Source organism: Gorilla gorilla, chromosome 15, assembly GCF_029281585.2.
Source record: "Gorilla gorilla gorilla isolate KB3781 chromosome 15, NHGRI_mGorGor1-v2.1_pri, whole genome shotgun sequence".
Classification (NCBI taxonomy): Eukaryota; Metazoa; Chordata; class Mammalia; order Primates; family Hominidae; genus Gorilla; species Gorilla gorilla.
Window position 1 is genome coordinate 107,259,203 of NC_073239.2, and position 16,354 is coordinate 107,275,556.

The 16,354-nt window shown below is 40.2% G+C and overlaps 1 protein-coding gene across 9 annotated transcripts in view; it reads right to left on the reverse strand.

Moving 5' to 3' along the window:
* The window catches only part of NRDE2 (NRDE-2, necessary for RNA interference, domain containing), a 54,711-nt gene extending 38,590 nt beyond the window's left edge, over positions 1-16,121 (reverse strand). For 2 of the 9 annotated variants that reach the window (XM_063698109.1, XM_055361209.2), the window contains exons 1-3: positions 15,857-16,104; positions 2,009-2,117; positions 581-817 (exon numbers count right to left, since the gene is read on the reverse strand). In XM_063698109.1, coding sequence (XP_063554179.1) covers positions 581-817; positions 2,009-2,117; positions 15,857-15,920 — 410 coding nt within the window. In that variant the 5' untranslated portion in view covers positions 15,921-16,104. Of the gene's footprint in view, positions 1-580; positions 818-2,008; positions 2,118-15,856 lie in introns of all 9 variants that reach the window. The other 7 variants (XM_063698111.1, XM_055361207.2, XM_019009763.4 and 4 more) reach the window with 6 other exon arrangements.
* Between the last annotated feature and the right edge of the window lie 233 nt (positions 16,122-16,354).

Below are 16,354 nucleotides of genomic sequence, written 5' to 3' on the forward strand. Positions count from 1 at the left end.
AATATGGGAGAAATAAAGCCCCCAAGGAATGGAAACACTGTAATCATGAGCTGTTTTCCACTGCCTTCGACACAGTGGTCTTAAACAAATGTGAAAAAGAAAAGGAAAAGGACAAATGTAACAATTATTTAAGTGCTACGTTAATCTTAAAGTGGTGTGATCATGTATACACACAGGAGTTGATAGGAGTGACTGAATGAAAGATATATCAAGGCAGAGAAAGAAGATGTTTCTCTTACCCAGAGTGTGGAGACCCACGGCCCTCAGAGAGGGAACCGTTATCTATGTGATAATGGCACTGACTCACAGACCCACTGTGGCACATCTGCCATCTTTTGAAAATCCCAAAGACTTTTTGTCTAAAAGAGATTCACACAATCATTACTGTGTCTAAATAACATTTCTCAAATAAAATCGTGTCCCTAATTTTTCTCCTTCTCTTTTTTAAGCTGATATAATGGTAGAGCTCTCTTCTGACTGAGTGACTAAATGGTTATTCAAATATCTAATTTGCGGCAACAATTAAGGGAGAAAAACTCAAGACTTAAAATATCATAGGTGCATGAGAACAGCAACCTACTTCGGTTCCTCAGATTCCTTTTTACTGCCTCCGACGCCTCTGGAAGGTTTGTCCTTTTCAGAATCGGTGTCTGTCTCAGACCTGCTGCTACTCGACGGCCCATGCTTCCTCTTTGTTTTCTTATGATGCTGATGCTTCCTTTTTTTCTTTTTCTCTTTCTTCTTTTTTCTGCTTGTTTGTTTGAGCTTTTTGTTAGTGTCACTTTCATCTGAAGACTCTGATTTCAGATGACTCCTGCTTGGGAAAATCAACTTTAAAATTACTTTCTAAAAAGATGTACGAAAAATAATACTATGTAAATAAGTCAACAAATATTTAAGAGGGAACTATATAAATGTTCACACAGATTTACTATTTGCCCATATATTACACAGTAACTTACTGGATTACACCTCACCTGCAAGACTTAGGAATTGGACCTAAAATAATAACAGGTGAAGAAATTCTAATTTTAATAGTTTCTAAACCTATACTTTCTTATTTATACATCTTTAAATGAAAGTAACCTACCACTTAACAAATATAGTATTTTTAAGACATTATTAAAGGTTGGCTGGGTGTGGTTACTCATGCCCATAATCGTAGCACTTTGGGAGGCCAAGGCAAGAGGACTGCTGAAGGTGCCTGGGAGTTTGAGACAAGCCTGGGCAACGGAGCAAGACCTCATCTTTATTTAAAAAATAATAATAATTTTCAAAAAAAAATCATTATAAAAAGGTTTATTTTCAGTGCCACATATTATGTCAACATGTCGTTAATAAAAAAAACCAAAACATTTAATTGTGGTCCTTGTTTTTGGAGATGACAACGAGCTCTTCTTCCTCATTACTGAAATATCTAATATCTACCAACTTCCTCTCATGCATCAACTCTTCTCAATTTCCAAAGGCTTCTTACACATTTAGAGTAACGGGTTTCACAACCTATTCACCCTATTAATGAAATCATCTAGTCTGTATTTGTAAGAGAGCTTATTTCTCAGTTCAATGATCTAAAACAAAATTCTTTCACAGCTGAGGAGAGATGTGTGCCATCTTGCTTTCCCTGATGTTTTCATGCCATTTTTAATCTTACACAAGCTCCCTCTCTATTTTTACAAAAGGGTTGAAAATGTAACTAAAAAAATACCTGAATTATGATGTTCTAAAGGTTACTAATGAGGCTAGTAAAGTTACTCGAGAATCACAATGATGCCATTTCCCTCTTGGCCTAATTACAGGCACTAACTGTGTCATGTACTTGCCACTGCAAAGCAAAGAAAAAAAAATAATACAAGAGGTAAGGGAAAATAGTCAAAGATCACCTTATTACTTTAAGTAAGAGTTTTACATACCTCTTTTATTAGAGTTTTCTAAGGAGCTTCATTTCAGCTAAGCTATAGACAGTAAACTGACAAAAACGAAAACACATCTGTCAAACAAAAACTACCTTGTCAGCGGTGACCCTTCAGAAACATGGGCTGGAGCTGCTTCAGTTTGTTGGCTCAGGGACGTTATGGATCCAACACAAAAGCTTGGGTTGTTCAGCCAGTCTAACTCTGCACAGGCAAAAGGAGAAATGATCAATGAAATTAGTTCAATATGATTCTAAAGCAGGAGATCTATCCATCTTATCAGCTGACATCCTAATTCACAGTCAATGTCAGCCAGACATTTTGAACAGTCAGTCCAAAGTCCACAGAAGCTGAACAGAATCCATGAAATTTTTATTTCACAGGGCATGGCTTTAATACACTCTAAAATATTCAAGACCAAAATCCTTCCGTGATATCAAACTGCAGCTTAAGCAAAAGCCATGTAACAAGTACGGGCTAAAAGGCAACAAGGCATTTTGCATTCCATCCATCCACACTGTCTAACGAGTGTGAATGCTTCCAAAGCATTAGGCTTTTATAACCTCAAATTTGATTCAGACAATTCCTAAAAGTTAAAAAATCAAATCGGCTGGGTATGGTGGCTCATGCCTGTAATCCCAGCACTTTGGGAGGCTGAGGAGGGCAGATCACCTGAGGTCAGGAGTTTGACACCAGCCTGGCCAACACGGCGAAAAACCATCTCTACTAAAAATACAAAAATTAGCCAGGTGTGGTAGCACACGCCTGTAATCCCAGCTACTCGGGAGGCTGAGGCAGGAGATCGCTTGAACCTGGGAGGCAGAGGTTGCAGTGAGCCGGTATCGCACCACTGCACTCCAGCATGGATGACAGAGTTAGACTCCATCTCAAACAAAACAAAACAAAACAAAAGCAAATCAAATCATGCATAAAAGCCCACCATGCTTAATATTATTACAGAAGATTAAGATCTTTTAAAAAATATTCCATGTTCTACCTTAGTACACTAACTTAACAAACTTTTCCTTATAATAGTACTCTTCTTTGGAAATAAAAACCCAAGATGTTAACTTTTAATGCTAAAATTATATAAATGTGAATACTGTGATGATTATCTCTAGGTGATTACATTAAATGTCTAAAGATTTTCTTCTTTCTGCTTACCCATAATTTCTTACTTTTCTACAGTGAACTATTTCTAAATTACTTATTTTCTAACTTTTAGGAGTCTTAGCTGTGAAGGGAAGAAAAAAAACATGGGATGGCAGCAGCAAGGGAGCCCACGGGGGGTTTGTATTTTGTCCTGTTTTGTTTGGATGGGAGGCCAGAGCTTATTCATATCCTAAAGAGGAAGAACCCATTAAATGGTTGAAGGTACAAAAGAGGAGGGTGACTGCATTTTTGAACAGTTTTATTGAGATATAATTTACATACCATAACTCAGCCATTAGTCATGTACAACTTAACAGATTTTTAGTATATTTACAGAGTTGTGTGGCCATCTTCATAACTTTAGAACATATTCATCATCCCAAAACAAAACCTCAGACCTATTAGCAGTCCATTCCTATCACCCACCTCCTGTTTCCCTGCCCCGCCCACCTCACCCCTAGCCAAACATTAACCTGCTTTCTATCTCTCTAGATTTGCCTATTTTGGACATTTAATATAAATAAGCTCATATAATATACGTGGTCTTTTGTAACTTACCACAATGTTTTCAAGGTTCATCCATGCTGTAGTGTGTATCACTACCTCATTCCTTTTTATTGTCAAATATCTCATTTTATGGATTTACCACATTTTACCTGTTCATTAGTTGATGAACACTTGGGTTATTTCTTCTTTTTAGCTATTATGAATACTACTACTCTGAATATTCATGTACAAGTTTTCATATGGACACATTTTCATTTCTCCTGAGTGGATACCTAGGAGCGGAATTGCTGGGTGATATGGTAACTCATATTTAACATTTTGAGGAAATGCCAGATTGTTTTCCAAAGTAGCCGTACCATTTTAGGTTCTCATTAACAATGTATAAGAATTCCAGTTTCTCCATATCCTTTTTTGTTATATTATCTTTTTTATTATAGTCACCCTAGTGGCTATAATGTGTTATATAATATAACACATATATATTATATATATATTATATATAATATATATATATTATATATATAATATATATTATATATAATATATATAATATATATTATAATTATATATATTATAATATATAATATATATATTATAATATATTATATATAATATATATATTATATATATAATATATATTATATATTATATATAATATATAATATATATTATATATAATTATATATAATATATATTATATATTATATATTATATATTATATATATTATAATATATATTATATATTATATATATTATATATAATATAATATGATGTGTTATCTTGCTGTGGTTTTGATTTCCATTTCCCTAATAACTAATGATGCTGAACATCTTTTCATGTGTTTATTAGCCATTCACAGATCTTCTTTGCAGAAGTTCTTTATTCTGGGTACTAGCTCCTTAAGTAACTGTATTAGTCCGTTCTCACACTGCTATAAAGAAATACCCAAGACTGGGTAATTTATAAAGGAAAGAGGTTTAATTGACCCGCAGTTCCACATAGCTGGGGAGGCCTCAGGAAACTTACAATCATGGTGGAAGGTGAAGAGGAAGCAAGGACCTTCTTGATGTGGTGGCAACAGAGGAAAGAGTAAAGAGCTAAGGGGGAAGAGCCCCTTATAAAACCATCAGATCTCATGAGAACTCACTCACTATCGTGAGAACAGCATGGGGCGAACTGCCCCCAGGATCCAATCACCTCCCACCAGTTCCTCCCTTGACACATGGGGATTATAGGGATTACAATTCAAGATGAGATTTGGAGGGGCACACAGAGCCAAACCATATCAGTATTTGCATCTTAGTATGGAGGAGACACCAGAATGTATGCTTCCTGACAACAGGTACTGTTTTAATCACTGGCTTATAGTAGGTGTTCAACAAATACTTGTGAGAAAGAAGGAAAAGAGGAAGGAAGGAAAATCCCAAAGAAAGAAAGGCATATTAAACAGCACAGAAAAAAGGGAAAGAAGTGACAGGTTCCAACTTAAGTGCCTACAGCAGGCCAAACACCAGGCTAAGAACTTACATCCTTTTCATCTTTTAATCCTCACAACAAGGCTCTATGGGAGGTATTATGATCACCATTTTATAGAAGAGGAAACTAAGACTCAAAGGGGTTAAGTAATTAGTAAGGTCATACCTAGTAAATGTTAAACAACTGCTCATGCAACCTTCTACTCTCTTTTTCCTTCTGAGGTTGGTTCCCTTCATTTGGGCCTAATTCCTGGCAAAAGATATGTGAAACTAGTTCCTGTTGCTCACTGAGATCAAAATTATTTCTACAAAAATCAGATTCTATCATGAAAAAGTGGAAAAAGATGGAACAAACAGTATTCAGGAAAAGATGCTCTCAAACAATTCCAGTATATTTCTATATAAATATTCTAGATAGTGATGACAGCTGGAAGAAAATGTAAAGAAATACAGACATCACAACATACAGTATGTGACTCTTCAAAGTCCTTCAGAAGACACAAGAAAGGCTTTTTAAATTTGAGAGATGGGGTCTTGCTGTGTTGCCCAGGATGGCCTCAAACTCCTACACTCAAGCGATCCTCCTGCTTCAGCCTCCCAAGCAGCTGGGACTATAGGCGTGCCACCACTGTGCCAGGCTTTTGAGGATACAATTGAGGCTTTGCTGTATGGCACTACTGTGGGGGAAAAAAATTCAGAAAGAAATAAAACTTGGCCAGTGTATCTATTATACTAGCACTTTGGGAAGCTCAGAAGGGAGGACCACTGGAGCCCAGGAGTTCAAACCAGCCTGGGCAACATAAGCAAGACCCCAGCTCTATTAAAAAAAAAAAAAAAGAAAAGAAAAGAAAAAAAGAAAGAAAGCTCTTGGGTTTTGAACATGAATCATCATGGATCCTCTGTGACCTTCATGCCAATCAAATGACCTCCTGTGGAGCAAAAGGTATTTTCATCTGACAAGAAGCTGTGTTTTGTTTTATTTTTTGATAGCATATTAGCAGTGGACATGCAGGGAATACTAGAAGTAATAATCACTGTATGGTAGGCTTGGAAAGATTTTGGAAGTCCTCTAGTCCATGGACTTCCAAACTTTTCTTAGCCAAGGAACTCACTTCAAACAGAATCTTCCATAGAAGTCCAACATGAAGAACAGAAAAGGCAGGGATGCTCTCTAGTTGGGAGTTCAGAGGGAGGGGCTGGGTCTGAGATGGCTCTTCAGAGCACAGCCTGGACACCACCCCCTCCCCTATAGACCAACAGCTGGAGGCCCAGCTGTGGCCAAGGGCAAGCATCTGAACCTGAATCTGTGACTCTTCATCCAGTTCTCTCCACGCCACCCCATGGAGCTTCTCTTCACTTCCTCAACTAAGGAGGCTGGTTCTCCTAAAGTCTCCCTGCAATTAGTACACGGGGCTCTTACGGCAATCTTCACATTGTAATCTCATTATCTTCCCACTATACTCTAAGCCAAGGGTCAAAAACTCAAATCCTTATAGGGACCAGATTAGTAATGACTACTGTGATACTACAGAAGTGGCAAAAGAAAAAATAAACACTAACTAGCTTACAACTCTTATATCCCAGTTTCTAGCTCCCTCCCCTCCTCCCACCTGTCACTTCCCAAACTCCATGAGGGCAGGGCCATGACTATTCACTACTGTATTCCCAACTCCTAGCACAGTGCCTTGGTACAAAGCAAATGGACTCAATAAATACCTGTTGAATAAATAAAATGAATGAGGATATGCACCATATCTTTGCATGTTTATACCCCCAACACCTAATCAAATCAACTGAAGAAATTCGAAATCTTCAAAAAAAAAATCCATTACCTAGGTATAAAGTACAACTAGTATAATTCTTCCTTTCTTCATTGTAAATGTATATTTAATCATTACATAAGTTAGTGAATACCAACTACACACCCAGGCACAGGTCTAGGTACTGGGGGTACAGTGGGGAACAAGAAAGGTTCTGCTCACATGGAGTTTATAATTATAACCTTCACTGTCAAATAAAAACTTGCATTGTTAAATTCAATTTTAATTCAACAGAATTCTGGAGAGAGTTATCTGAGATGAAAAGATGCTTTATTAATCAGACTGCAAAGTCATTTTCAACAGTTACATCCTCACATAATTTACATACTTGATAGATATAAAATGTGTACATAGATAATTGTGCCAATACTAAGCAAGACGTAACATTTATAGAGAAGACCAGCAGCACACCAAATGCCTACGGTTTAAGAAAGAGAATCCCACTGGCTGACAAGGCTTTTGTCCTTGCAGGTTAGTAAATTACGAATTGGAATGTGCCTGGAAATTAACACTCTGCCATACATTGTATTATGCATACACACCAAGAAATGTGGAAACATCAGGCAGAAAAACCACTTAAGAACTACCGCCTAACAAAAATAGGCAGGTGTCTGGTAGAAATGTAGCATGTATAAATTTTCAGGGTAATTTAACAGAAAATAATATAATGAATCATCGCTGAATAATTTAAGCTCAAATACTTTTTATGAACATTTATTATGTAACCCTATTTCTCTACCACTAGTAAAAATGCTTTAATTTAATTCTATTACACATAGAGGGAGGAAGGAATTGCCATGAAAAGATTTGAACTTTAAAATATATTTTTAACTATAATTGGATAAAATATCCAAGTTCTACATCCATTCCCCTTCTATTATAACGAAATAGCACTGATTACTAGTTTGTTTAAGTGAACTCAGAGGTAAGTGCTCCTCCTGAGATGGTAATTCAAAAAACATTTCTAGGGCCAAGTGTATAAATAAAGTAGTGTATATATTATGGAAGAGATTTGTTCCTTTAAAATGAATAAGTCTAACAAAGGATCTGGGAGTACAAACTTATTTATACAAAAAGCACCAGCAAACATGGCTGAGAACTGCATTTAAGATGATTATTACAGAGAACCTGAGCAAATTCAGCCCTTCCATGGAGTTAACCTACAATTTGAAGAGGTCCAGGAATTCCAAAGGTATTATATAAAGGACCAAAACCCAATGTTCTAATATCGTAGCATGGCTTATAACACAAGCTCTGTACTTAGAAGAACTTGTATTCAAACTGGCTGTTTCTTGGTTGTGCAACTCTGAACAAAATAATTTATCTGAGTCTCTTTTTTTTTATTCCGTAATTTTTTACTGACAGCCAAGTACTGGTCTAGGTGCTAGGAATGCACGATGAATAAGACAAACCCAACACTACCCTCATGGAGCTGCCCTACTAGCAGTGACTTCTATGCAACGTGACAAATGCAAAGAGAGAGAAAATAGGGAATAATGACAGCACGCTCTCTAATTCAAACAAGGTCTGGATCAGAGAAAGCTAACTGAGAAAATCTCTCAGCTAAGATCTAAAGGAGGAGGAGTGAAGGAAATATGCTCCTAGAAAGTGTTTGGGAAATAGACAGTGAGAAATAGGAGAAGTGATTGTGGCTTGGCCATTGGGACTGAGGGGAAATGGGGGCAAAATGAAGCAGGAGAGGTAGGGCCTTAAAAAACATGTTTGAGAGCTTGGCATTACCCTAAGAGCAATGGGCAGATGGTCATGTTTTGAATGAGTGACAAAATCAGATATACTATTTGAAAGATGAGCAGCAAAGAACAGCGTTTAAGAACACACATTTTAGGCCGGGCGGGGTGGCTCATGCCTGCAATCCCAGCACTTTGGGAGGCTGAAGTGGGCGGATCACTTGAGGTCAGGAGTTTGAGACTAGCCTGGCCAACATGGTGAAACCTCATCTCTACTAGAAATACAAAAATTAGCCAGGTGTGGTGGCGCACACCTGTAATCCCAGCTACTTGGGAGGCTGAGGGAGGAGAATCGTTTGAGCCCTAGAGGCAGAGGTTGCAGTGAGTGGAGATGCTACTGCACTCCAGCCTGGGTGACAGAGCAAGGCTCCGTCTCCAAAAAAAAAAAAAAAAAAAAAAAAAGAGCACACACTTTGAAGCTAAATTGTGTGAGTTCAAATCCTGACTCTGTGACTTACTAACCATGTGACCTTCAGAAGTTACTTACTGGTTCCCTCTGTGCGTACATTTGAACAGCACTAACTTCATAGAGTTGTTATGAGCATTCAATGAGTTAGTATTTGTAAGGCATTTAAACCAGTGAATGGCACATAGTGTTTTTAAATAAGGACATTTAAAAGTTCTTGCAACAGTGTGGAGAGTGGCTCAGGGAGCAATGGCAGGACTAACGGTGGGGATGCTATTTTAGGAGGCTGTTGTAGTAATCTAGGAGACGATGACAGCAAAAGTTAGGTAACGGTAGTGAGACTATGGAGAAACTAAGGACTTTCAGAGTTGTTTGGAAGGACTAAAGAATTGAATGGGTGGAAGTGGGGAGTCAAGGTACGTATCTAAGTTTTGGTTTGGGTGAATGGTAGTGCCATTTTCTGATTTGTGGACACAGGAAGAAAAAGGTTTGGGGGAAAAAGATAATGTGTTTAGTTTCTTCCCCAAATATGGATAATATGTCTGCTTCATATAATATGAAGATTAAATAAACTAATATACCATCTTCCATTCCAAATCTGTCAAATATTTGATTCCCAAGCAACAATGTTCTAGGGTACACAATCCTAGTCAACAATCTGAGGGTAGGAAGAAAAGCTCCAGAACTAAAGCGGTCAGATGCTGGGCGTTCTCTGCTGCTCCTGACACAATGGATGCTCCTATTCTTGTTTCCTGAAAGAATGAATTTTACTAAACATAGTCCCACCAGACTCCTTACTGAATGTGATGTCTACTTAAATCCTGGCCTCTTTGCTTTTTTTTGTTCTAAGATGGAGTCTCACTATGTCAGCCAGGCTGGAGTGCAGTGGTGAGATCTCAGCTCACTGCAACCTCCACCTCCCAGGCTCAAGCAATCCTCCCACCTCAACCTCTCGAGTAGTTGGGACCACAGGAACACACTACCACACCTGGCTAGTTTTTGTTGTTGTTATTAGAGTCAGGGTTTTGTCATGTTGCCCAGGCTGGTCTCAAACTCCTAAGCTCATGTGATCTGCCCGCCTTGGCCTCCCAAAGTGCTGAGATTTCAGGTGTAAGCCACTGTGCCCAGCCCTTGGCCTAACTTTTAACGGTAGCCAGAAAGAAGAGAACAGCACCCCTCTCACTCATTTTGGTATTGGCTGTCTTTCCTGTCCAGGAGTTTAACGTTTTTTTTAATTGAAATTCTGCACCCACTTCTTGCTAACACTATTTTACATTTTTATAACATTTTTTATACTGTAAGGCAAAAAGTACACTGCTTCTATTTATAACAGCCAAAGACTGGAAAGAGTCCAAATGTCCTTAATAGGGGACTGGTTGAATAAAGCATGTGACAGCCACACGATGGAGTTCTGTGCACTAGTAAAAAGAAATGAGGAAGATTTCTATGTAGTGTAGAGCGATCTCCAGGATCTAAGGTAAAATGCAGAATAGTATGCATTTAAGAAAGAGAGGGAAAATGTAGTTGCTTATAGAAGGGAGGGAAAAAAATGGGAGGATACCATGCGCTAATGAAAATGTTAGTCTGCAGGGGAAGGAAAGTGACAGGTTGGAGAAACAGAGATGGAAGGTTCTTCTCCTCTGAATATACCTGGTTTACAATCTCAACGTTAGGCTAAGCATTTTACATCATTATAAAACAAAATCAAATTAAAAAGAAAAACAATCCCTAAAAATGGAAAATATTTATATCACCATATATCAAACTGGTGGTAAAACCACACAGGGAATTGTTTCAAGTGATCTTCAAACTCAGTAAATTGACCACATATCCACTGTGGGCCATGTCCTTAAAACAAATAGAACCATAAAAAAATCTGAAACTGTTAGTATTAGTCACATTAATACTGTTATTTTGAACATATAAAGAAATTTAAAAATTAAATCAAAGAAGTAAAAGCTTCATAATCTTACATTTGGACTGGAAATACTAATACGAATTCATGATGTATTTTTCTCTTCCTGGTTCCATCCACTGAAAAAGTCTAGAAGTAATGACAACACAGTGGTGATGATACCCCTAACAACCCAGTGTGTGGTTTTCATATATCCATACCATTTTCCACTAAAAGAAACCAGGATTCCCTGGAGAAATGGCCAACTCCAGGCCACAACAGAAAATGTAAGTGATGATTCCTGGGCATCTCTTAGGACAGAAAGCAAGAAAGCTATTAAATAAAGATGATTGGGTCAGGCCCGGCATGATGCTCATGCCTGTAATCCCAGCACTCTGGGAGGCCGTGGCGGGAGCACTGCTTGAGGCCAGGAGTTCAAGATCAGCTTGACCAACGTAGCAAGACTCTATCTCTAAAAAAATAAATGAATCAGCCAAGTGTGCTGGTGCACACTAGCAGTCCTAGCTACTCAGGAGGCTGAGACAGGCGGACTGCTTGATCCCAGGAATTGGAGATTGTAGTGAGCTGTGATTGCACCACTACACTCCAACCTGGGCGACAGAGTGAAACCTCATTTCTAAAGAAAGAAAAAAAAAAAGCCTACCTGCAATGGATTGAAATATAAACATTAAAAATTCATGACTTCATAATGAAAACAAAAAACTTCACACCTCACTGGTCACCTCTAGAAGTTACTGGGACCCCCAACTCATTATTCTGAAACTAACGAAAGGAATGAATCAAGTATTTATCCCAGGCTAGGCGAGGTGGCTCACGCACTTTGGGAGGCCAAGGCAGGTGGATCGCTTGAGGTCAAGAGTTCGAGACTAGCCTGGTCAACATGGTGAAACTCTGTCTCTACTAAAAATACAAAAATTAGCCAGGAGTAAGCTGGGCGCGGTGGCTCACGCCTGTAATCCCAGCACTTTGGGAGGCAGAGGCGGGCGGATCATGAGGTCAGGAGATTGAGACCGCTCTGGCTAACATGGTGAAACCCCCTATCTACTAAAAATATAAAAAATTAGCCAGGCATGGTGGCAAGCGCCTGTAGTCCCAGCTACTCGGGAGGCTGAGGCAGGAGAATGGCATGAACCCGGGAGGCGGAGCTTGCAGTGAGCCAAGATCACACAACTGCACTCCAGCCTAGGCAACAGAGAGAGATTCTGTCTCAAAAAAAAAAAAAAATTAGCCAGGAGTGGTGGCGCATGCCTGTAGTCCCAGTTACTAGGGAGGCTGAGGCAGGAGAATCACTTGAACCCAAGAGGCAGAGGTTGCAGTGGGCCAGATCTCGCCACTGCACTCCAGCCTGGGTGACAACTAGACTCTGTCTCCAAAAAAAAAAAAAAAAAAAAGAGAAAAGTATTTATCCTGTCTTTCCTGCCTAACTAAACTGTATTCAGGGTATCCCAATAGTTCTTCATAGAATAATTGATGTTAATAAATACAGGAGGAATGATATAATTAGAAAACAACCATTTTGCAACCTCAATGAAATAATGAACCTAAACAATAATCATAAATGGCTGCAAAAATCATTAGGTGTAAGGTTCATGGGCTGCTTCATATGGGATGAAACAGGTTGCAAACACATGAATCCACTGGTCAATCTTAACATCACTAAAACAGAGAACGTTAGACAGGGCATCCTCCTGAAATGATTCCATAGCAAGTGCATTGCTCCCCCAATGAGGTACTTTCAACAAAAAGATTAAATCTGAATCTAATTAATTGACTAGAGGTAAATACCAGTTTACAGGAAATACTGGAATACAGAAGCATGTTAAGTGACACTATGAGGATTTGGTGGGAAACATTTACAGGACAAATGACACGGTTTCCTCAACAAATCGATCACATGGAATGAAGGAGAGGAAGAAACCGATTTATACTGAAAGAGACCTAAGGCATATATCCACAAAATGCAATGTTGGCTGTATTTTGGAAATTGACTTGGACAATCCCAACTGTAAAATCCCATTTTTGAAACATCTCGTGAAATTTGAACACTGACTGGTAAGTGAAAATGACCAGAAAAGAATTATGGCTTTTTTCCATTACAAGAGATGATGCTGTGTTTATATTTTTTCAAAAGACAATACTTTATAAAACATACTTTTACACACATTTTCCTGATTGTAGATATCCAGAGGATGTCAAATAAATACTATTTAAGAGTAAGACTCCTCTGCAAAAGTTCGATTTCCCCCTCTCAAAATAAAAGGATAAAGCTTTGACATGTTATTAAAGATCACTATCCTCCATCACCACCTGCCCAACCATATTTCCCAAGGTTCCTCTTTATGCCACTACACCTCCAGACAAACTAGATGATTTGCAGTTCTCACACTTTTCTTCTGCAGGACTTGAAGGCCCTGGTATACACTTCCGCCATCTTTATTTGTCCAAATCCTACTCTCTTGAAGATCCATCCAAAACTTAGCTCCTGGCTAGGCACAGTGGCTCACGCCTGTAATCCCAGAACTTTGGGAGGCTGAGGCAGGAGGATCACTTGAGCCCAGCAGTCTGAGATCAGCCTGGGCAACATAGCAAGACCCTGTCCCTACTTAAGAAAAAAAAAAAAGTAGGCTGGGTACGTTGGCTCACACCTGTAATCCCAGCACTTTGGGAGGCCGAGGTGGGCGGATCATCTAAGCTCAGGAGTTCAAGACCAGCCTGGCCAACACGGTGAAACCCCATTTCTACTAAAAATACAAAAAATTAGCCAGGTGTGGTGGTGCACACCTGTAATCCAAGCTACTCGGGAGACTGAGGCACAAGAATCACTTGAAGCCGGGACTTGAAGCCGGGAGGCGGAGGTTGCAGTGAGCTGAGATTGTGCCACTGCACTCCAGCCTGGGTGACAGAGTGAGACTGCCTCAAAAAAAAAAAAAAAAGGTAAAAGAAAAAAATATTAGTTCCTACATAAAGCCTTCTTTGAACCTTCTATTAGAAGTAATTATTCCTGGGCTGGGTGTGGTGGCTCACAACTGTAATCCCAGCACTTTGGGAGGCTATGCTGGGTGAATCACTTAAAGTTAGGAGTTCGAGACCAGCCTGGCCAAAACAGTGAAACCCCATCTCTACTAAAAATACAAAAATTAGCCGGGCATGGTGGTGAGTGCCTGTAGTCCCAGCTACTCGGGAGGCTGAGGCAGGAGAATCACTTGAACCCAGGAGGCGAAGGCTGCAGTGAGCCAAGATCGTACAATTACACTCCAGCTTGGGCGACAGAGCAAGACTTGGTCTCAAAAAATAAATAAATAAATAAATAAATAAAAAGAAGTAATTAATCCTGTAGTTCACCTATGGTATCTGTAACATCCCACCTTGTACTATACACTTCTTTTAGGTGCACTCATGCATTCCTGCAACACGTAATTATTAAGTAACTACTATCGATCTGTACATCCAGAAAATATTTATTGAACACCTATTATACTTTGGACCTGTGCTAGGGGCTAACTATGCTACAATGAATAGACAAACACTGCCCAACCTGATAGAGATTACAGTCTAGTAAGGGAAGACAACAATTTGACACAAGAAATTGCTCACAATTATGAGAAATAGGACAAGCGCAGTGGCTCATGCCTGTAATCCTAGAACTCTGGGAGGCTGGGGCAGAGAACTGCTTGAGCTCAGGAGTTCGAGACCAGCCTGGTCAACATAGTGAGACCTCGTCTCTACTAAATATTAAAAAAAATTAGCCAGGCCTGGTGGTGCACACCAGTAGTTCCAGCTATTCATGAGGCTGAGGCAGAAAGTCTGAGCCCAGGAGTCTGAGGCGGCAGTGAGTTATGACAGCGCCACTGCACTCCAGCCTGGGCAACAGAGTGAGACCCTGTCTCAAAAAAAAAAAAAAAAATTAGGAGAAACGTTACAGAAAGTGTAGGAACTATATTAGAGGATATAACAGACAGGTAAGACTCAATTGCGCCCTGTCACATATGGCATATAATTTAGAATTACTTTTTTTTCTTTTTTTTTTAGAGACAAGGTCCCCCCACCCCAGGGCAGGATGCAGCCGCTCGATCATGGCTCACTGCAGCCTCAAACTTCTGGGCTCAAGCAATCCTCCTACCTCAGCCTCCTGAGGAGCTGATACTACAGGTGTGCACCACCACGCCCGGCTTTTTTTTAAGAGACAGGAGTCTCGCTATGTTGACCATGATGGTCATGAACTCCCGGGCTCAAACTATCCTTCCACCTACAGGTGTGGACCACTGCTCCTGGCCAGGATTAATTACTTCTTAAATGAACTATGTACTCCAATTTTGAACAATGCAGCTCTGCTGGAAATGTCTGGGACTTAAGTAAAATGTGTAAAGCCATAACCTGATACACAGTAGGCCCTCAAGAATAAATGTTAGTTCTTTTCACTGGGTGCTGTGCCCCTCCAGAGAGAAACTGATTAGGTTTTGGATACTAATCCCCTAGCTCTAGGCCGCTAAGTAATACCAATCTAATAAGCATTTCAGAAATAAGTATAACAGGAAAGGAAGTAATATGTAATAAAAACATTCTGCATTTGCATCAAGGGTTTCCTCGAGATGTCGAGTATCATTATTCCCAATTTAAACATGAAGTAACTGAGGCTCGAAAAGAAGAACAGGACCTAACAACATCGTACAGAAGTCCCAGCTCCAGGGCATCTGCTGGTCTTTCTCCACCCCTCCATAACTCTACAACCTTGGTCCAGAACAGGCCTCTGGGCCCCAGACCTCGGAGGGATTGAGCCTTTCCCAGAAGGCTTTGCAGCGCCGCGGAGAACTCTGGGATACAAATGGATACACAAATCCAAAGCAAAAGTCTAGACCTGGGCCCGAGAAACAGCCTCTTAAGCCCCCCAGGTGCCTTCTTCGGCTCGTTTGTGTGCTTACCTTTCCTGGAGCTCCCGCCATCGGGAGCCTCACTAAGCCCCGCAAAGGCTGGGAACAGCGCCATGACCACAGGCCGTACCTCCGTTCTTCTCTATAGAGATGGCGCCGGCGAGCGAGCGCCGGTCTGAGGACCCCTGCCGTCGCGGTGCACTCTGGGAAATGTGGTTTTCGCGGCGCTCTCTGGGGCTTCACCCCGAAGCGGGAGGGGCGGGGCCCAGAGAGGAGGGCCGTCAAGGGACTGGGGCGCGGCGGGGCAGGGAGAGGCAGGGCAAAGCAGGGCAGGGCGGGGCCAAGGGAGGCGTGGCGAGGAGTGACGGGTTCCTAGTGGTTGGGACCCTGTGAGAACCGGAACTGCGAAAACCGGAGAAGGGAATTGTTCACCGCGAAACGGACTAAGGAAATTGGGATTCCAGTTCGACCCCTAAATTCACACCATCCTTGCTAACTGGGTCAACTTAAACGCTCTAAGCATTAGTTTCCTTATCTGCAAAATATTGA